General features: G+C 49.6%; 2 protein-coding genes across 6 annotated transcripts in view; both read right to left on the minus strand.

The window, feature by feature from the left end:
- The window catches only part of trit1 (tRNA isopentenyltransferase 1), a 34,526-nt gene extending 23,570 nt beyond the window's left edge, over positions 1-10,956 (minus strand). For 2 of the 5 annotated variants that reach the window (XM_088602553.1, XM_088602552.1), the window contains exon 1: positions 10,743-10,956. In XM_088602553.1, the coding sequence (XP_088458679.1) occupies positions 10,743-10,904 (162 nt within the window). In that variant the 5' untranslated portion in view covers positions 10,905-10,956. Of the gene's footprint in view, positions 1-1,253; positions 1,397-5,759; positions 5,830-10,742 lie in introns of all 5 variants that reach the window. The other 3 variants (XM_088602554.1, XM_088602551.1, XM_088602550.1) reach the window with 3 other exon arrangements.
- Positions 10,957-13,509: 2,553 nt separating this feature from the next.
- myclb (MYCL proto-oncogene, bHLH transcription factor b) lies at positions 13,510-21,225 on the minus strand. The gene is made up of 3 exons (XM_088602555.1): positions 20,687-21,225; positions 19,375-20,029; positions 13,510-16,323 (listed from the first exon to the last, which is right to left on the minus strand). The coding sequence occupies exons 2-3, from the start codon at positions 19,964-19,966 to the stop codon at positions 15,779-15,781; spliced, it is 1,137 nt and encodes a 378-aa protein (XP_088458681.1). The 5' UTR covers positions 19,967-20,029; positions 20,687-21,225; the 3' UTR covers positions 13,510-15,778.
- Positions 21,226-21,570: the final 345 nt, after the last annotated feature.

The raw sequence follows: 21,570 nt of genomic DNA on the forward strand, positions 1-21,570 counted from the left end.
CGACTGTCATACCTAGCCGCCCACAGAAATGCAGTGGAGGCTTGTTCCTATTCTTAGCTTGTCTTCTGCTCCAGTTACCGCGAGTGGCTGGTGTGCTGTTATTTACACTCCTCTAGTGCCGTTCCAAGGCTGTGCACAGCTGCAGCCCTGTCAGACAGTTTGCGTGCGCAGCACCCTGCTATTACAGTAGCAGCCTCCCCTGTCTATTAATATCGCTCTGTGCTGTTCGGCTCAGACGCATACTCCCACCTCTGCAGCTCCCTAAAAATAAGGACGCTCCATCATCATCTTCCACATTGCTCCCCCTAGAAGCACTTATATAAGGCTCCTGCAAGATTTAAACATATCTAGACCTTCGGTGTCCCTTGTTAACGGCTAACACCAAAATCCAAGCAATGTGCAGGCTAGCACAGCACATATCTGGAGTGCAAGTCAATCCCCAATGCAGCCTCCTAGCATAACCACCTAGACAGCATCTACTGTACCATTTCATATATTCACACATGCTTTCATGCAAACCCCTGTAAGGGACCACATAACTGACAATGTTTTCTCTTCAATGTATCTGGAATTAATGTGACTTGCTTTTTTCCCCAACAAATAAATCCACTGCAAAATAAAAACCCGCACCAAGGGGAGAGGAGCAGATTTGCATGCAGGGTTTTAAAAAGGAAGGGCAGGAGACGCGAGCATTGTACCCGTTTCTGAGCCTGGACAATAACGCAGCCATACCCTGAATAATTCAGCCAGCCCAAGGGCATCAGGTAAGGCACGCACGGCAGGAAGAGCAGTAAGAGCTACAGAAGCACAGGACTGTGGCATCTAACTCCACATGGCGCAGTGGAAAACACAACGCCTCAGGCCACACAAAAATAAGGACACATCCTCTCACACTGACACACGCGGGTGTATACACTGGCTCATAATGGAGCACTGTGTGCTGCAACATCACTCTGAAATTCACTTGACTGGAGAAACTGAATATAACCAACGCAATCCGTCAAAAAGGAGGGGAGACGGGTCTCCCCAGAATAAAAAAAAATAAAAAAGGCCAAAATCGGGAGCAAGATTCTGAAAATACACCCGCATGTCCACCTGCACTTCTACCAGGGGCTTAAATGCTTTTGTACTGTTGCAAAGCTTTGCCACCCTCTCTCTGCGAGCGAATGAATCCCCATCAGGCATCGGCTGTGACTCCGACAACTGGCGCGTGCTGTCCGAGGCCGGGAGTGCGGAGGCCGGGCGGAGAGGATATGAGGGGCAGAGCCCTGTTCCTGAAGTCCACCACGGTGAAGCTGCTGACCAGGGGGTCCACGAAGCTGATCATGTGATGGGGGCACAGCTCCTGCTCCTCCGCCGTCACCTTGTTGGTAATGATGTCCAGGCCTCTGTACACCTGCCGGGACACACAACGGTTCAGCAGGCCCACGGGCAATGGAAAGAAGGTTCCCAGTCCTTAGCACCTGGAGCCGTGACAGGTTTTGAGAACCGCAGGCTCCTTTACTGGGACTGAAACCCAGATGACAGTCAGCAAGTGAATAGATCTGGCAACCACAAACCCAGCACTCACAGGCTTCATGCCTCCACCTTGCAGGAGAACCAGCGTCAAGGACTGGGCTAGTGCTTCTGACTGGCATGCAACCTCTGGGAGTCAGAAGAGGAAAGCACTTTGAGAGGGAGCTAATCTTGGGTCTTACAGTTCAAAGGCAACAGGAACTCATACCCCCCCGCCAAAGCTCGAAAAATACCCTCCTAAAACTTGCACGACACTTTGCCTCTGCTGGACGGCAAAGACTCTCAGCTGGAGGAGACGCCTTTTTGAAAGCGACCCGCGCCAGGTCTGCCAGAACAACAGACGGCCTCCGCAGCTGGGGTATCATTACAGAGAAACCCAAATGAGCACTCTCCTCCGACGCTTCTGCACGGCCGACTCCGGCGCCCAGAGGAGAGGAAAGGAAGGAGGGTTAAGGGGTTCATGCCACTAGAGACACCCCGACTCCGGAGAGACGCTCCCTGCGGAGGAGGCGCGGGGAGCAGGATGGTGCCCGGAAGCGTGCCAGCCCGGTGCTCCGTGCGCTCCCAACTTGCGTGCTGTACCAGAGAGCGAAATCAACTGCTGAATTATTCAGCATCCCTGCAGGACACCCCTGCCGACACAGGAAAGGGGTAGGGAGGTGGGAGGAGGCGGGAGGCGGGAGGTGGAAGGAGGTGGGGGGGGTTAGCGGTGGGATCAGGAAAAAAAACAAGAAAGCCCGTGCAGGATTTAAGCACTTTAAGGGGCGGTAAATCCAGCAGAGGAAGAAGGCGTATCATTAAAGAAACTCTCAGACTCCTCACTTGCCATATGACTTCTTGTTAAACTTGAGCCCGAGTGGCCTCTTCCTGTGCAGAAAAGGACTATCGGGTGGAGAGCTCGCCCGTTCGAAACAAACCGCGTGTCCAAGCAGGGAAGAGGAAAGACGGAGAGGCTCTGCAGGGTCGTTAATCCCACGTCGCCATTCAGAACCAGTGACCACACAGGTGGCCCAGCTCTGCTCCTCAGAGGGACACAGGGGCGTGTCTCGGCCTCCTGCACCATCACCGACTGAGGAGAAGGGATCCGAGGAGGAGGGCTCCACGGTAGAGGGCTGGGGGTTTAACCCCCTCACACCAGCCGCTCGCTGGTAAAGACATGCAGAAAACCCACTGGGTGGCAGTGTGCCCTGACTGGGAGCTCCCAGACTTGGGAACGCAGAGTCCCGGGACGCTCGCTCCCTTTGCTCCCGGCGTTCCAAAACCCACTGACTTCTACACTTACCTGGGAAACCACACCAGGCCATCTCCATCTTTCACGCGAGAAAGAAAACGACCACCTAACGACGCCGGGCTGCCCGCAGCACAGCAGGCAGGTGTGCAGGAGGAGGGACTGGGGTGCCAGGGTGCCAGCACAGCCGCCGATGGGATCTCACACTACTGAGTGCCATGCCAGTCCATGACACCGCGCGCTCAGGGTGAAAGAGAGAGGGGAGTGGGGGAGGGGGGAACGAGCAACGCTGAGACGGAGTGCATAGGTGGGGTAACAGACACCCCACCTGGAGAGGCTGTCAGCCAGGTGGTGCGCTCTGATGTCCTGCCGAGAGCGCAGCCTGATGGAGAAAACAGGCGCTGCAATGAGGCAACTTCAGCAGACAGATCTCATTTCTCTCTATCCACTGAACTCCAACAGCACAGCAGGTCATATCCTACAAACGGCAGCACCAGCAGGCGGTGGATGCATCAGGCCTTGTGCCCTAGTCTGAATGAATCTGCAAAAACTAAAAAACAATACCAGCTGCGATTCCTCTCAGTCTCCTTGGATATCATCTCCACAAGAGCCTGCAGTCTGTTTTCCTACCAAAAAGTTGATCTTTTTATAAAAAATGGATTATTTACTCTCCTCGCAGTTTTAAAACTTACAGTGTAAGTTTCTTTTGGCTGTTTTAAAAAATGAAATGTCCTAGCAGGCCGTCCTCAAGCTCTCCTCCCACCTCTCCCAGAGGAAGACAGAAATCGAAACGCTTGCCAAAGGAAAAAAACGATTCATACTGTAGGAAGACGTGGATGAATTTTCCTTTTATTTCTCAAGATTGTTTGCCCCGAGGCAGGCATTTAAAATATACCTACAACGAGAGGCATTAAAAATGCAAACCAATGCGACTGCTTCCAGTATTCGTCTGTGGCGTGTTTCATGCCTCTCAGGGTCTGTGTGGAAAATCCTAAGCCGGGCCTGGCTTTGTTTCCGTTCCATTTCACACGCACACACACGCTTGAAAAGAACATAGCAGACTGATGAATTAGCTCTGCTGCGCCACCCCTCTGCTCTTCTCTTTGTGACTCCAGAGCCGCTCGCTCGCGGACCCAGGAGCTGCGCTAGCTCCGCTTGGGCAGCACCCCAGACAGCCGGCCGAACAATAGAGCTCTGTGCTCGCCACAGCGCCTGCCTGCCCGCCCGCCCGAAAGACACTGGACCTCGGGCTCTGCGCGAGACAGCTGCCGCGCCGCCGCCAGGAGCCGGCCTGCCCTCACCCTGACCCACAGCCCCACTCAGGAATCAACACCCTGGCCTGCTCAGCAGCGCCGCTCAGGATGGGCGACAGAACCTCCCCACCCTCGTCTCTTGTCCTGCCCTCCTGTGGGAGTCCCCCTGTCAAGCAAGTCTAGTAAACCACCACGAACCTGGCTTGTCTTTTTGCAGTCGCCTCAGCTTTTCGCACGCATTTACACGACACTTACAAACTTCAGACGGCCAGCCCCCCCCCCCAGTCTGAACTCTTACCTTCGTATGGTTTAGAGGTGGTGCTTGGGGGGCCTCATGTGAGACTCAGGAGCTCACAGGAATCTGGACTGTCGGGTGAACATCTTCGCGCCTAAATTTGCTTTTTTTCTTGAACCCGGTCCTCCAAAGGCTAGATCCCCACTAGAATTACTCTCAGCGCGCTCACCTTGAAATGAGACTCAATGCCTCTCTGAACCGGATAAATCACGCGCCGCGTGGTGGTGAGACGCCCAGCTCCCTGAAAACGGTGCTCAGTCTGTCTTCTCGAATCGAGAAAGCACAATTCCAGATTCTTTATCAGGTCCCGTTCCATAAACGGGAAGAGAAAGAAACCCACCTTCTCTTTTTTTGCGAGAGGTAACTATGCACCGTCTTCGTCAGAGAAGTGATGCATTCCAAATTTGTCATCCAGACGCGGCTTTGCAATTTCAAATCAGGAGAGCTATCTGGAAACGCATTAACCCTCGACAATACCCTCGCTGCAGCAGATACCACCTGCAACTCAATAACACCTAATCTGCATTTTAATATCTGGGAACTAACTGTGAGCCGTGAGTCTGCAGATGACAGACGAAGGGAAAATTTAAACCCGTACAGGAAGAAGGTGTGCAGAAATCTAGGACAAAACAAAAAAAAGAAACCAGCTGCCACGCAAAGCAGCAATAACACAGCTTCCTGTGCCCATTCAGCCACCAGTTGCTTCTGCTCCTCTGATTTATGTTGGTTCCAATATGTATTGATAAAGTGTTGACTTTATTCATCAGTTCCTGCCTACTTCAGTACAGTTATGACGTTACTGCAACCAGGAATTCAGAGAGAGTAGTGTAAATGAGTCACCAGCCCGATGGTTTTACACAATTACACAAAAAACACATCTTTTAGAATTCTTTTGAAAACGAATAAATCCTTTCACGCGAGAGTAAAACACACACAGGCTGTGACTACACAACAAAGACAGCCATGTGCGTCACAACTGTACTTCTGTGCTCATCCAAAAAGGACTGTTCGCTGGCCACTTGCTTAACAGCTGCCCATGTAAATTACATGTATTGTTGGGCTTTCTGAGGAAATACCAAAATCTCCTGTGAATGCTTCCATTCAGGGCACAGGGCAGGGGGGCAGCCATTGCCTGACAATAAGCAACCAGACTTTTTTTTTTTTTTAACTTATCCTCAGTTGTTAATCCTCAGCTGCCACGACCTACACACAGACACGAGCATGAGGACAGCAAAAAGAAAGATACACACCACGGCCACAAACAGAGAGCTGATCTGAAAGGCACGGCCTCATATGCAAGACGGATCCCACAAGCGCATTCTCTCCTTTGTGTGTGCCCATGCAATACAGCAATACAGAGTGCAGCTGGTGCTCCCCACCTAAAGACTCCAAGGCATTTGCAGGGAAGTTCTACATGTGGAAGGCATGTTGTGTGAAGGCAACCAAGGTGCATTTGGATCAGTCTCACCTGTGGCTCCTAGCTTGTAGCCTCCTCATGATGTGAAAACAAATTCCCATCTGTAAGAAAAAGAAATGGACTGCCCTCGGCAGGAAACCTGCCTGTGACTTTTAAGGCGTAAAGCTGAAATTAAAGACACCCTGCAGTCACAGGATGAGCACTGTTCCCCCTCACCAGGTTCCAACTAATTCCTCTGCCGGTTTAAGCTGCTCTCAGCTCCTGCCATTATTCCTGCCTCCTGACCCATTAAATGGCCTCTGAGAAAGTCAGAGGGAAGACCCCACACAACAGGGTGACACACGGCCTGTTTTTCTGCTAGCTCGTCCCGAGCCCTGCGGCCTCTCCCAGCCTTTCCCAGCTCCCACTGATCCTGGGAATGACGGGGTGTGGCGGGGGGGTTGCATCCTCTCCTCCAGACGCGCTGCACCGTTCCCCCACCCAGCCAACAAGAGCCAAGGAAAGGAGCTGAGCTGACTCCAGAGACAGGCCACTACAGCGCCCATCCCCCTCAATTTGATTGGCGTGCCCTAGTTTGCTGCCGCGGGCGAGGCCAACATCTTTAAGGAAACTCTTCCCAGGACAAACTATCTCCAGGAAGGAACAACAGAGAGGGACGCTGTGGATAAATACCCCACAACGGGAGAAAATAACTAACGAGAGAAGGCCATTCAGCCCATCCAGAAGTAATTAATTTGAGGATCTCATCCAAAAGAACCCAAGGAATCAGCTTTAAAAAAAAAGTTGCCATCTTGTTCCATACTCCCACAACCCTTTATGTAAAGAAGAGCCTGGTGCTCTCAACTTTAAATGCTCTTGCGTGTTGCTTCCACTTGTGTCCTCTGGCTCAGGCTTCATTGTTGATTCCGAAGAAGGAGAGTCTGTCAATATCAGTTTCTGTCTTTTGAGCTACCTCCCCTAGTCCGCTGACTGACATATACAGTAAAACAACTCAAGGGCTTGCATGTAGAATATTACTTCTCCAGGTGCAAGATTTCTTTTCTCCTTTTCCTTTTGTGATCAATGTGTTACAGTCCTACAACAAATGTTAGGCCTGCTCTACAGGAAAAGAACAGCTGTCAAAATACATGTGGTTGCTTGTTTTCATAACCTGTAACAGTAGGCTGGCGTCTCAGAAATTGTGGTACTTTTGCACAACCACAGCTGCCTTCATCACCTGTCACTTCACGGCCCAAAACATTTCTTTCTGTCAGAGTCTGTCACATCCCATGTCTACTGTCCACCAAGTAAAGGCCCTGTTTTAATTACTTAAAGACCTTTCAGTTACAATAAAATACACCACTAGCATGCTGCAAGATATCTAAAGCACTACCTGCTCGTTATTACCGATTAGCAACCCATTTTCTTTGCCGATCAAGAAAACACACGCTCTTCCACTCTTCTTGTTTCTCTTGTGTCCCTCTGTTCATTCCTCCAGCCCTGCCGAGCCCCAGCCTGGCTGGGGGACAAAGGGCAGGGGAAGGGGCTTTGATCCCTGATCCCCAAGCCGGAGGGAGCTGGGAACGGTGCAGAGCCGAGGGAGGGCAATGAGTTCCCAACAGAGGCGGTGCAGCCAGCGACTCTTTCACACCCTCACGGGGTCACGGACCAGCAATCACTCGCCTCACAAAACCCCCGCCTCTCGCTTCGCACCTTGACTGGACTGGACGGGCTGAAAACACAAAATAAAGCCTGCGGAATACAGATTTCTTTGCTTAGCTAAGAAAGGGGTTTGCAGTTCAGAGCTGTAAAACCCTTTGTCTTGGCTCAGCCTAGCCAAAACCTCTTCAGCTTGAAAGACTCAAGCAGGCTCTTTGTACTTCAGTCCACAGCTCCCCGTTCCATAGTCAGTTCCGGAAGTTCTGACTGAAAAGTAACAAGAAGTTTCCTGCTGCCTTTCCTTTCTGATGAATGCGCTCCTGATGAATTAAGGCACTGGAGATGCTAGATGTCTTTACCATGCGCGCACGGTGTGAGAACACCAAGTGAAAACAACACAGTCCTCTCTCAGAAAGCCACCCACCTCTCTATATAACAGCCTTCAGCACAAACCCTGGGAAGATTTCTTATTTCTTCAGAGAAATAAGCACCCCAGACTCTAAATTCACATTGGAGACAAATACAAAAAAAGAGATGGAAACTCTCTTTGCTTGAGTCTCTTTCTTCTGTGTATTTATTTTCTAAGCAAATTTAAACATACTTGAGCTCCAAAGCCAACACGATCAGACTTGTCTGAGCTAATAAACCCTAAAATGACTCAAACTGCTACAGGACAGGAATTTTCTTTTCCACGTTCCACTGCAGACGCACTACAGAACAGAAAGAGACCATTGATGCCCCAGTAGGTCCTGCTATCCCTATGTAGCACGCCACACGGCAAAGGTCTTGTTCAGCAGAACAGAAATAATTCCTTTACTAAGTTACCGCCCATCACAAACACTGATCGCAGGTCCTTCGAGTTTTCTGCTCCTCAAACATTTCATCAAGATGAGACAGCGTACTGAATCCAGATTCCCACAAAAGCTACTCGGCAGCAACAGGAATGCAGCTTCAGCCCATAAACATTCCAGATGGTCATCTGAGTGGACACAGAAAAGCCACGAATCCTGACTTTAAAGTCTGCAAACCTGGGGCAGCCAGGATTCCACAGATCAGCCTCACAAAGTCACCTCTTTATCTTAACCTCGTTCAACAAAAGTACAGTATTTCCACTCCCAGATCAAAAAAAGCACTTCAAAGGTGAAATAAGGACATTTCTCCAGTTACAGCACAACAAAATTATGAATCAAGTTAAACTGAACATCATACACAACTCAACACCCGTTTATGCCGCTTATCCTCATGGACGAGTATTCCAGTTTTGCCTTACAAATTCTGCCTGCTTTTGAAAGCACAAAGTCAGAGAAAAAACAGAGGCAGAATATATCCATACATGTATTAAAAACTACAAAAATGTTTCAAAAGGTGAAACTAGAATTAATTAAACTATAACTTAATTGCCTCTCATTCAATGTGAGCAAGACCTCAGTCACCACCCCAACATGGGCAGGTGTCGACTGTTTAAAAGAATAAGCACATCAGCTTACTTGGTTCACAAAAAGCATTTGGACATTTGGACAGAGACCTCACGTGCTTTTAGGTGTTATTTTTAGGAAGTGCCCTAAAATACCCCACAACAGTAAAGCAGAGCTGCATAAGGGAAAGAAAGAAAAGAATCACTGAAACAAAACCAAGATCAGTAGCATTTCTATACCCAAAGGGTGGTGGGAGCATTGAACAAGCCACCCAGCCGTGCTGCTGAATCAGATACCATGGCTTCTTTCAGGAAATGGCTGGATGAGATACTAATTTACTAACAAACAGGCTCGAGGGCTGAATGGCCTCCTCTCGTTTTTTCATTATTTCCTATGAGTTGTGTTTGATTGTTTTGGTACGTTTTTCCACAACATCTTAGTCTGTTGCTCCTCCTTGGAGATAATTCATCCAAGCCATGTGGTGGCTCTCTGGCTAAGGATCTGCGCCTGTGGCTGGAAGGTCGCAGGTTCAAATCCTGTGGCTGGCAGAGGAATCCTACTCTGTTGGGCAAGGTCAGCAAGGTCCTTAACCCCAACTGCTCCAGGGGCACCGTATAAATGGCTGACCCTGTGCTCTGACCCCAGGCTTCTCTCCCTGTCTGTGTGTCTCATGGAGAGCAAGCTGGGGTATGTGAAAAGACAAATTCCTAACACACGAAATTGTATCTGGCCAATAAAGTGATCTTATCTCTTATCTTATGTAAGCAGAGAGATTCCTACTGCACAGTCAGGTGCCTGGTTTTCCTTCCACCTGATGCCTTAATTACCTAATTGAGCTAATCATCTGCTTAACCAGACAAGTAGGAGCCTGTCCTTTTTCTGGAGAAGCTAGAGATTTAAAGGGGCCAGTGAGCCCTGCTGGACAGCAGCCCCTGAGTCCTGGGTTAGACCCAGGCTTGTTCAGCTGTTCTGGAGCTGCCACACGATCTGCCACCCTGCACTCTGCATTCCAGCATCCCTGTTCTGCTTGTAGTTCAGGGGGGTCAGACTGGTGTTTTCTGGGCTTTGTTCCGACTCGTGTCCTCTGTTAAACAATCATCTATTTAATTGTAATTAATTTCTCATATCTAGGGTTTTTTTTAAAAGATCTTCTGCAATTGATAAATTAAACCATTCGCTTCATTTGAGGTAAAGTTACCTATACACCTCCCCAGAGCCCATTTCGACGTATTACACTCCTGCAGTTTGTTACATTATGAGACTAACTGTTTACAACCCAGAGGACACTAGACCCTGCAGGAATTAAGGTGGACAGCCCTGCTGCAGTCAGTAATGGGGAAGCCATCTCCTCATTTGACCAGAGGACACTAAAAGCTTTACGATTCCAGAAAGCAACAACATGTGCTCTGCTACAGCCGTGGTTCGTGTTACTCATAACTCATAAAGAAAACGACCTTCTCCTGATAATTACAGATTAACTGTCCGTGTATCCACGCAATACTTTAAAAACAAAAACAAAAAAATAATTCGGATGTTCAAAGCACAAGAATGACGAGGCGTTTCTGCGCCTTAACTGACATCTCGAAATATCACTTTTGTCTTGGACCCGAGTTTTACCTGAGCTTGTGCTTTGAGCCATTTGGAATGAAAAACGCTCGATCATTTTAAGAAACTGTAGGTGCTGGTGTACATTTTACATTGGCGTATGATTGTTAAGGCATTACATAAAAGAAAAACAACCACAATAAGAATACTTCATTATAAATGCTAAGCAAGTGATTAAAACGAAGATCAACAGTACACAGAGCAACACAGCTGCTAAACTGTTCGCTGGTACTTAGTTTATTCCTGCGGGCGTCCTTCTGTCCCATGCGCCTCGTTGTGCGATGTAAGCCCGGTTAGCTCAGCTAAGTGAGTCCCAGGCTTCTAGGCCTTCCCCGTTCTCACGCGTCGGGCTGGTCCGCCTGCGCTCATCGCTCACCTGCATCGAGTCGGCGCTGATGATTTCGCCCTGCATCCGCCGTCCGATCTCTATGGCCAGTTTGGACTTGCCGGTGCCGGTGGCCCCGAGAATCACAACCAGCGGAGGCACGACCCCCTTCTTCAGCGTGTTCTGCAGGGCGAGTGAGGCCGCGGCCATCATGACGGCTCCGGCAGCGAGCACGCGGAGCGAGGCGGAAGGAGACACGGGAGCTTCGGTACGGTTACTAGGCAACCAGGAAGCAGTTGCCGTGGAAATGGGGACGGTTGCCTTCGGGAACTCGGGGGGCCTGGGCATCGATTGATGTCTGGGAACAATGTCAGACGTCTATGAAAACGAAGCCCTTAAGAGGGACAGAAGGTCTTGAACCTTCAGCCAAGGTTGCAATTCGATAACTGTCAGCGCCGGTTCAATGCCAATAAATGAGTTTTCATTGATCTCCCCTCCCAAGAATGTAAATGTGACCCGTCAAGCCAGACAGCGCTCTGTGAGTCGTTAGCTATGTGCATAATGACTAGCCTAAGACTGGATTGCGCGATGCACGCCGTGCACTTGGTTTTATCTCCGAACTGGGGTTCTGTACTTCCTGAATTCTCGTTCAACCGTTACCAATAAAACATACAAATATAGAAGTCAAATAATTTTAACAGGACATATCCTTTGGGATATTCGTGTGCCAGCTGTAGATTTCGCCGTCGAATGGCGTTGGGAATAATGTCATTATTACAAGAACATGTCGTTCGATTTCGGAGCCGCCAGATATATTGCACACCCAGCTCTAACGTGTCAAACCGCGGAACGGCGTTTAACACCTTCGGAAAGGCAGGAGAAGCGAATAGCTCGGTTGCTATGGAAACTGACAGATCCGAGCCCTGGAACTGGAAGATGCTGTTGCCATGGCGAAGAGAGGCTACGATGCATCTCCGTGGAAACGGCCGCGCGGATGAGAAAGGGCTGCCTGCCATCACCAGTTCACACACACCTGCCCACACAGGTGTTGCCGGAGAACACAGTGACTCCTCAACACAAAGCAACAATTTATTTGGATCTCTCAAATCGGACCACTATCGTTACGTAACAGTAACTCCTGAACTGGTGTGTGGATTTAAATGTATATATATATCACAATATGGAATTTCTGAAATGTATTAGGCAGCTCAAAGCACTAACACCATTCACCCAGAAAGACACTAATCGAAACCACCCCAGCCTGACTCACGAGTCTTGATTCTGATCATCTTATTCTCATTGCATTAAAGTACATTAGAAGGTGCCTTTATAGGACACCTAAGATAAATACTAAATCGATAAAATGATGGGTTCATGCCCCCCACAGGACGTTGTTTGTTTGACGCTTGGAACAGACGTCACAGGATGGGGACACCAGTTTTTTTTTCCCCTCGCCATCTCCGGTGATTAATCTGCGCGATTTCTGTGTCCTTCGCCCCTGAGATATTAATTACTGGCAAGGCATTCTGTTGCAGATCAGAGAAGCGGATGGTTACACAGTAAACCAATGCTTTTGTCTCGTAGAAAGGAAAGAAAATCCATCCTGCTGGATGAGTAATTGCCTCTGGGCTCTTTAAGATTCACTTTCCAATATAACTTAATTTACACTAACTTTTTTAACTCACCTATTATTCTGAATTTTTGTACCTAGAAAACTATATTTGTAGTACGTTTTGTTCAATATTGAAGCATGAATCTTGAATTACGTTTGTATAGCAAAGTGAGTCAGTTACCCAAATGCATCATCATAACAACAACTCCGATTTAGCAAATGTATAAATTCGCCTTACGACGTCTTTAGTGAACTTTAAACTCGAATTAAAACGATTAGTAAGAAAGACAGAGCACTTGTTGTCTTCCGAAAACGGAATTTCTACAGAGATCGTATCGAGTAGGCTAACAGAACATCGCTTCGAGGTATGTTCTAGAGACAATCCTACCTGGAAATGCTAGAAATATTTTTTTAACCGGGACAGGACTTTTTTTCACCATCCCCTTCAGAGACTCTGAAGGGCCGAGGACTCCGAGACGAGAACAGGGTGTGGCAGATATGAACATAAACGCAATTGCCAGGTGAACTCCAGAGATCTGGATTGACAGCGATCTCCCACAGGCTGCTCTCATGAGTACCGCTGTGGGCGCGACTGGCGTTTCTTTCTCCTCGCTTGTAGCTTTTGCTTTTGTCTGTCTTTTCGTCTGAAGATTATATTTCTGTGACCAAAGTTTTAGTGAAGGCAAAACTATTTTCTTTTTTTTAAAAAAGGGGTTAAGCCTGTGTGTGCAGAAGAGGCAGACATGTGCTACTGTTGCAAAATGAGAACAGGTTAAAACACTTTCTTTCTCCTCCCTCAGCTGTTTACAGGGATCAAGCTCCCTGACATCATTCGGCTTGTGAAATACAGCATCTGTTTCAGACACTGGACAACCTCGGGGAATCCATTTTGAGAGATTAACGCTAGTCCCAGAGTTTTTTACCCGAATCAATTTTAGTGCTGATCAGTGTCTTTAAGACCGCTGCTGGGTGTTTTTAAATTGGCCTAAGGTTTCAATTCTGAAACCATGTTACCTTTAACAAATGTTCTTCAAATCCAGACGTTGAGAGATGTCATTGTGTTTCAGATAGTTACAGCCACTTATCTGCATCAGGTTAAATGGCACACAGTTGTCACCTATGCAAGCCAAGAAAATACAGCAACCATATGTGGGTTTTGTTCCACACACACACACCACATGCAGCACAAAAAAAGAGACAGAAAAATGATTTTTGTTTGATTTAATTCTTATTCTCATGAGGTACTGAACACAAAGTGCTAAACAGAACTGAGGTTCTATTCCATTCTAGAACCGAATCAGCATTCCAAATGAAACATAGGAACAAGTTGACAGCACGTATTAATGACAGACCGAATTCGGTGTAGATCAGTCATTCATAAAGCTATTTTTTCCCCAGATAATATAAAAGAAAAAGTGAGGTGGTATGTGCTGGACAATGCAACAGCAAAAAAAGCAAACAGCGTCTCAAATTCCAAAGGGAAGGAGTCTTACAACTACACAAAGGAAAGCCAATACCGATCCAAGGAGGAGTACAATAGGCCAGGAATACAGAGGCTAAAAACCTAAGTGTCTCGACCTCTGTCACCATTCAGCTAAACTAGAAGACTGAATAGATTAGCTTTTCTAAAAAAAACAAAAACAACTCAATTTCCATTGGTTGTTCATCGAGAGGACGGGGCTTTCACAGACAGGGCTACAGAGAACTTTTTCATTCTCTCAGTGTAGATGGCATTTTACAAAGTCTCAGCCTTTAAAGGGTTTGCTTTAACCGACAAATGAATAAACCTTAATTGGTGCATACCAAGTTTTAATTCTGATTTACTTGTAATTTTTTTTCTGAACAGCAAACGGCTGATTCCAAATATAAAATCAGAGAGGCATCTGGTCTGGGCCTTTGTTCCCCCAATGCATCCATCTTCTCCACAGCCAGTAATTAAATTGCGCCAGGAAGAAATCCATCTCCGATCCGCCACGCCTACTCGGATAAACATTCGTTTTTCTGTCCGCAGGTCCAAACGTTCTGCTGTGTTTAGTTTCCACAGAGCACCGCAGGACCGATTCCCCGGAGTGCAAGCTGAGAGAACTGACAGAAATCCCAGCACATACCACCTGTTACTCGTACAATTCATGACCTTAAAAAAGAAAACAAGTCTCCAGCTTTCACAAACGTAACGTTGTAGGAAAATATAGTATAAACTTTTGCTTTTCTTTTTTCCAGATACTGTATAGAAATCAACAACAACAAAAAAAAAGTACAGGCAGTGAGGACAGTATCGTAAAAGTGACGAGTGTAGTTAAAGTAAAGTACAGTAGTGTTATTTTATTTCATTTTATTATTTTTTAACAAAAATAGAAGCTCTGAAGTAAACCTTAGAGAGCCTGTTAGGTCAGCCCCAAGTCTGAGAACATTAGGAAAAAAACACTCAAATCAAATGAAAATAAAGAAATTTAAAGAAAGGTCCTTCAACATTTGATTTTGGCTCTTGAAGTAGAGTATTACTATTTACAGCAGATAAGAATCTATACAGCAGGATCATTCACAGCTATGTACAAAGTCTCAAGGACATATAAATGACTATTTACACTGCAAAGCTGAGTCAAACACTGTTCCACGGATGCAACAGTCCGGAAATGCTACTGTTGATCGCCGATTTACCTTGAATAAAATCAGAATTCGAAAGTGGGATGTGCATAAAACCAGCATGCGCTGCACGTGAGAAACACCCTCTGGGGATGCGACTTCCATTCCGGTCCCTGTCATCTCGCCCCCCGAGCCATGTCCCAGCCGTGGAGTCTCTCTTTGTTTTGGGATCGAGAAATCGAAGCGAAGAAGGAGGAGCTACTTAAAAAGCCAAATCGCACCCCCCCGATACAAGAGGAGCATCGCAGGTGGGCTGAACTGTTAACTACACCTGCGTTTATTTCGCTACGGCACACATTCCCAGTTTCCCTTTCCAGCCAAAAAGCGTTATCAGAAACCAAGACTGTGTTATTTATTTTTCGGGGGGGGGGGGGGGGGGGGGGGGGGGAGATTGAAAGCGGACACGGGATTTTTCCCGTCTCCGGTCACGTGTGTGGGATGGACAAGTGTGTGTGTGTGTGTGTGTCGCGACGAAGCAGAAGGATTCTTAACAGCATGCTAAACCAACAACGAAGACGCACCCCAGCCTCCCCACAGAGAGCCCGCAGGATCTCCCCCAGATGGATTTCAGCACCCCGTGCATGCGAGGATATCCTCGGGAGACCCCCCCTAAAAAAAATAATGCAAACATCACCAGATCCTATAGTAAGAGCAGAGCCGCCACCCGCTCTCGCTGTTCGCTCAGGGCCCTGTTTCCGGAGGGGCACCGCCATGGCGCGATCGAGCCGTGCCCCCCAGCACCCGGTCCCGCCGTCCCCCTGCCGCCGGCCCGAGGCCAATCGGTGTGCAAAGAGCGAGCGACGAGCGCCCCCTCCCCGCCCCCCGCCCCCGTTTACGAGCGCTTGAGGTCGGCCAGCCTCCTCAGCAGCTGCTGCTGCCGCGACTTGAGCTGCCTCCTCTCCTGGGCCTTGTGCTTGTCGCTGGAGTGCAGCAGGCGCAGGTACTCGGCGGCCTTGGTCAGGATGACCACCTTGGGGGTCTTAGGGCAGTCCACCAGGCCGGGGATCTCGTCCCGCAGCGCCAGGAAGCGCGAGCGCAGGTCGTTGCGCCTCTTCCGCTCCAGGTAGTTGTGGGTCTTCCTCTTGTCCGTGTCCTCGGCGTCCGAGCTGGGCGGGCTGCTGGAGGGGCCCCCGGGGCTGTCCTGGGGCGGGCAGGCGGGCTCCTCGGGCGGGGGCTCCTGCCGGGGCCTCTTGGGGGGCGGGCTGTCGGGCGAGGGCGCGGCGTAGTTGTGCTGCTGCTGGTGGATGGAGATGTGGAAGCGCTTCATGCAGGGGTCGTGGGGGTCGGCGCGCACCGTGATGGTCACCGGCTTGCGCCCGCTCGCCAGCTGCCGGCTCTGCTTGCTCTCCACCGTCACCACGTCGATCTCCTCGTCCTCTGCAACACAAAGCACGCGACGCCGCGGTCAGCACAGAGCTGGGGCGCGGCCCGGCCCCTGGGCTTCAGCTGCCTGGCCCGGTCGCTGTGCTCGTTAGTCCCCTTTTTATGAAAGTCCCAAACTCCTGCCCAGATCTCGTGCCCCAGTGTGTAAATCCAGCTACAAACAGGACGTCCACCCTCTCCGTTTAATATCGGCACTCCCACCTGAGTAAGAGGACCCTGCAGACCCCAGCCTGTGTTACACCGGGGTGACCACAGGCCAGAGACGCCCCCTTTGTGTGAAACAGCCCCCCCGTCAGTCGCTGTGTCGTAGGACATCACCGTTAGACCCCAGCACCTCTAAATAAACCAACTCCGGCATCACGATGACCACAACGTCCACAGTGGCTCTGTCCAAGCGCGAGAGTCTGTTTCCCCACTCCTTCCCTCTTCTAAAGCGAGTTTCAGTCAGCTGAGGTACATTCCCACCTCAGGTCCCTCTGCCGGATTCCACTTTCTACCGGCTCTGCAAGCACACCTGCACAGGTAGCCCTGGGGCAGAAACACCCCCCGAAAACTGCAAGCACCAGACAGGCTATTCCAGCAAAGAGCCCCTGCAGGTGCAGTCACGCGCATCTCGAACCTCACACCTGAAGAAGGCTTCACAGCCCGAAACGTTGCGTTTTCTCTCTTCTCTTTTCAGCGAGGGAATAAACCCATTATGTCCCACCTCAGCACGCCTTCACACTCCATTTTAAAGAAACATTCTTTCCACTAAAGGCAGCAAAGTGCTTCCTGTCAAGCTTGTTTTCTTCCCCGGCCTTTAAGAGAATACACGCAGGCCGTAATTAAAGGATCTTCACTTTTGATTTGTTCATGTTTCTATCAGTGATGCAAAAAGCCTTTTCTTTTAAATTAATTCATGGGGATTTTTTTTTTAAAACACGTAGCTCTCGCTGCCCTCTGCTGTGGAATTCTTTTGTTTCGCTCACGCATTCTTCAGGACACAAAGAAACGCGGTTCCGGGATCCCCGGAGCCAGAAGGGACGAGTCTGCGACGCCCAATCTGGTCCAGCGGTTTCTCGGGAAACACGCGGTGGAATTCCGGCTTTTGTTCGGCGCCGATGGGGTTAATCTGAATGTGAAATGAGCGGAGCTGCTGGGGGGGGGGGGCGGCGTGAGCAGGCGAGCCCCGTTTTTGTTCAAAACCTGAATAGCTCCCTTCGCGCCGGCTGACGCGCCACTTTCACGGGCTCTCAATCAGAAAGGAGCGCCTGGCCCCGCCCAGAAGCTTCCCTGCTTCAATCACGGCCGGCCCTTTGAAAGAGGGCGAGAAGGAGCCGGCAAAGAAACCACCCAACGGGCATCGCACCCCTAACAAGGGGACTTCGCTGCAAGGGTTTAATCACCCGAAATAACCGGAATTAAACCCAACCCCCACAGTATGTCTAGGCAGCAGCCCGCGGCTTGGTTAACAGAAGGCTTTAAATCACGCCGTTTCTATAGCACCTGTAATCCACCGCCCTAGTTCCCTTTGTCTCCCTTCCTGAAGCAGTCTCCACACTTGGGAAACCCCACGTTAAACCTTAAAACGTTCCGAAGCCACTGCAATAAAAATGCAAGATGCCACGCAACTTTTTTTTTTCCAGAAAAGAAATTATTTCGTTATACGGAAGTCAGGCAGCCAAGAATGTCGGTCACATTAAAAAAAAAATAAAACACCGAATAGTGGATTTCAGTTTAAATAGCAGTTTAGTCAATGGGGTATAAGGAACCCACGTGGTCCTGTACGATTCCTGCCTGCCTCCGGTTCGCAGCATTGTAGCCCCGCCTTCACCCTCATCCGATTGGCTGTCTCGACGTTCCAATCCTGGCATCTTTTCGTTTCAATTGGCTGCCTATCTTGTCATCAAACGCACAGCCCCGCCCCGTCTGCTAAACAATCCTCTATTGTTGCGCCAGTTTATTATTGCTTGCCGAGATGCCCTTGTGTAGGGCGGGCTCGCAAATATGCCACAAGGCACAGAGTAAATAAAAAGGAACCGTCAAACAGCAGGAAAAAAGGAAAGACACAAACGACAAGAAAAGCTGGATCATTTTAATAACGACAGCGTAACAGGTGTTGCTATAAAGAAGGCGCAAAAATTATATTTCAAAACCACAGTAGCCTGCAGTGGGACCACAGCCACCTTCTGCTTTCTAAAAACAAGAACACGCGGCTGTAGTCCCTGACCAAAAAGAGCAGAACATTGCATAATTAAAAGAAAAGCTGCGCATGATGCAATTATAATAATAATCATCACATCAATACTTTCGAAATGCACGTTAATAGCGCAAAAACCACAATAAAAGATTGTTTATGTTTGCTTACGAAGTGCAGGCATTCGGCGTGAGCGCGGCTACAAGCTCAGACAGTTAAAGATGTGACACGGGCGGTCCTGTGTGTGTCGGAAGCAGCACTCTGGAGCAGCTCAATACTTTGTTTATCCAGTGTCCCCCCAACCGAATCACAGTACTTATGCAACTTCCGTTTGCAGGCGTTGCACTAGTTGTTTTATGGGCTGTGCAAATGCTGGTTACTGTCCTGTTATCGTGGACCTGAGCTCGCTATCGTGCACGCCAGGTAAAGCAATCACACAAAGCACATCAACAACTATTTCGTCACCAGCAGCCGCTGCTGAATCGTATCGCCCGAGTCATGCCCGGGCTGTCGGAGTGAGATGATCCTAAAGTTAGCGCGGACACCAGAGCCGTTTCCCCCCACGACCCAGAAACGGCTCATGACGTGGAGGTCATGAGTGCAAAGCACCACCGCGGCGGTGGGAGCCGGGAGAGCCACCGGCGGGGCAGGCAGACGTCACACGCTCGCCTCCAATCGCAGGGAGTCCGATTTCAGCCTCGATCAACACAAACCGCGATGTTTGTCCCCCCATCTCGGCCCCACGTCCCCCGAGGCTGTGAGCTACGGGCTGTGGGGCAGAGTCAGAGCCGGCTGGCACCCCCCACCCCGGATATGTGCGGCAACAACAACATTAAAAAAAGAGAAAACGTGAATGAAAGATGCCTTACCAGAGTCCGTGCGGGACTCGGATCCCGAATAAGCCTGTTTCTTGCAGGCCGGGTTGTAGGGGTAGGTCAGAACCGCCGCCGGGTCCACGCAGTCCGCCGGCGAACTGCTCGGCACCGACGCGTCCTGGTGAGCGGGCTGGGCTCTGCCGCCCCCGGCGGCGGGGTGTCCCGTGTGGCCCATTTTGGCCGGCGCCGACCCGGACAGCCGCTCGTTGACCACTTTCTCCAGGCGCTGGCTGGCCGAGAACCCGCTCCACATGCAGTCCTGGATGATGATGGAGCTGAGGTTGCCCACGATCTCCGGGGCGCCGATCTTGTAGTGCCCCTCCTGCTCCTCGTCCTGCCCCAGGAACTGCGAGACCCACTCCAGCGTGTCGCCGGCCGTGGGCGCCGCGCCGGCGTCCGCGGACCGGGAGGGCGACATGGGCGGGGTGGGGACCAACTCGAACTTCTTCCAGATGTCCTCGCTCGGCGCCGTGGACTTGTAAAAATCCTCCTTCAGGTCGTGGTCGTCGTAGAAATAGTGCTGGTAGCGATCGTATTCCATCTCACAGCTGTCATAGCGCTGCGCGTTTGAATGGATCCCGGGCATTGGAGAGGGTTGCGCTGGGGGAGAGCGAAGGACAGAGGGGGGGGGCGACGCTTCTCCGGCGATCTAGGAGGAGGATAAAAAAAAATATAAACTAAAAAAAATCGTACCTAGGAGAGGGGGGGACGCGGCCGGAGAGCATCGGCTTTTAAACAGCCGTCTACCGCCCTACATGTCCGAGGAAACCCTGAAGCCCGCAACGAGGCGTGGAAAAAAAAAGCGACACTACCAAGTAGCAGCGATCTGAACTGAAGCGAACTCGTGAACTACACAAAAATAACAAAGCGATCGCCCCCGGTGCCAACTGTCCCTAACAAACCCACCCATGCCACCGGAGTGTGTCAGGCAGCTACAGATCCACGGCGGTGCACGGCAGATTAAATGAGATTAGAGATTTTAATTACACTTACTAGCCCTATCTAGGTTACAGGAACAGGGGGTAGAAATGCGGTGAAGGCGCAAGATGTCCTAGTAGTGTAACTAGCGTATGCATGCAGTTAGTGTAAATCTCCAGGTTTCGCAACGAATTACATAAGGCTGCACATTGCAATGCCCGGCGAAAGGTTTCTGTCTCAAATAAATGCACAACCGGACCCGACCTGCTCGATTCCCTCTGCAATGAGCAACCAGCACGGATTTGGGAAAGTAATTTTACCCTCGATTTCATTCAGGGCAAACGCAGACCGCAGCGTGGGGCTTGAGACGTTAAAACCAAACACTCACCGGCTTCGAGAAGCTGTTCCAAAGTGTTCAAAAGCCCGAACAAAAGAAAAAAGTAAAAAAATAAATAAAAACACGCGAGTTAAAAAAAAAACAAGTCACGGAGAACCAGATGGGTGATTATCTCAGCTCCTCCGTGCACTCGGACAAGTGTGAGAAAAATAAATCCGAAATTCTTCCTTAACGCTTCGGATAAGCGTTAAAAAAAGATCACCAAATCAAGTATATATATATTTTTAAAATAATGCTTTCTTTTTTATCTTAGCAAATTATATTTGCATCAGGCGTCCACTTCCTGCAGGCAAAAAAAAAAGTTTGGTATTTTTTTTTTCATTACATTTGATTTCACAGCCCCGTTTTCTCAAACCGATTTCTTGTCTCTCCTTTTGCGCGTGTGTGGTGCTACAGCTCCTCTCTGGAAAGTTAATCAGTCCCTTGCCCTAAAACTTAATGCATGAGCCTGGGTGGTGCTGTGCTCGGGGTGCACAGAGGTGGTCTGCGTGCAGGCAGCAGCTTGGGCGAGCTGTGAGCTGTTAAAAGGACTGCGGCGCTATATTAGCCGGGATCCGGGAAGGAGTAGGCCTGATTTGCATAAAAGGCGGGTGATTGGGTCTGTGACCACGCCCCTCTTAAAGCTACAGGACCAGAGTCGCACGACCTGACCGGGCTGGTGAGAGAGATGGTGTTTACAAACTGGAAGGGGGCGCGTCGCTTTGATGGTGTCCCGAAGTTAGAAGCTTTACGCGCACATTTGTCTCGATGTTTACCAACAGCGTCCGCTCAGTTACAAACTTGGGAAGCTTGGGAGGCATCTGCGACGTCTGCTTTTGGAAGTAACGACGACGTGTTAGCCCGCTATTTCAAACCGATCACCTCAAAGTACTTTG

This window comes from Lepisosteus platostomus, chromosome 13 (assembly GCF_059453375.1).
Source record: "Lepisosteus platostomus isolate fLepPlt1 chromosome 13, fLepPlt1.hap1, whole genome shotgun sequence".
Lineage (NCBI taxonomy): Eukaryota > Metazoa > Chordata > Actinopteri > Semionotiformes > Lepisosteidae > Lepisosteus > Lepisosteus platostomus.

Bases quoted from the DNA above. Each gene is read 5' to 3' on its own strand.
- myclb (XM_088602555.1), bottom strand. From the start codon at position 19,966: ATGCCCGGGATCCATTCAAACGCGCAGCGCTATGACAGCTGTGAGATG. The intron at 16,324-19,374 runs GTAAGGCATCTT...TTTGTGTTGCAG, and splicing joins CGAGTCCCGCACGGACTCTG to AGGACGAGGAGATCGACGTG.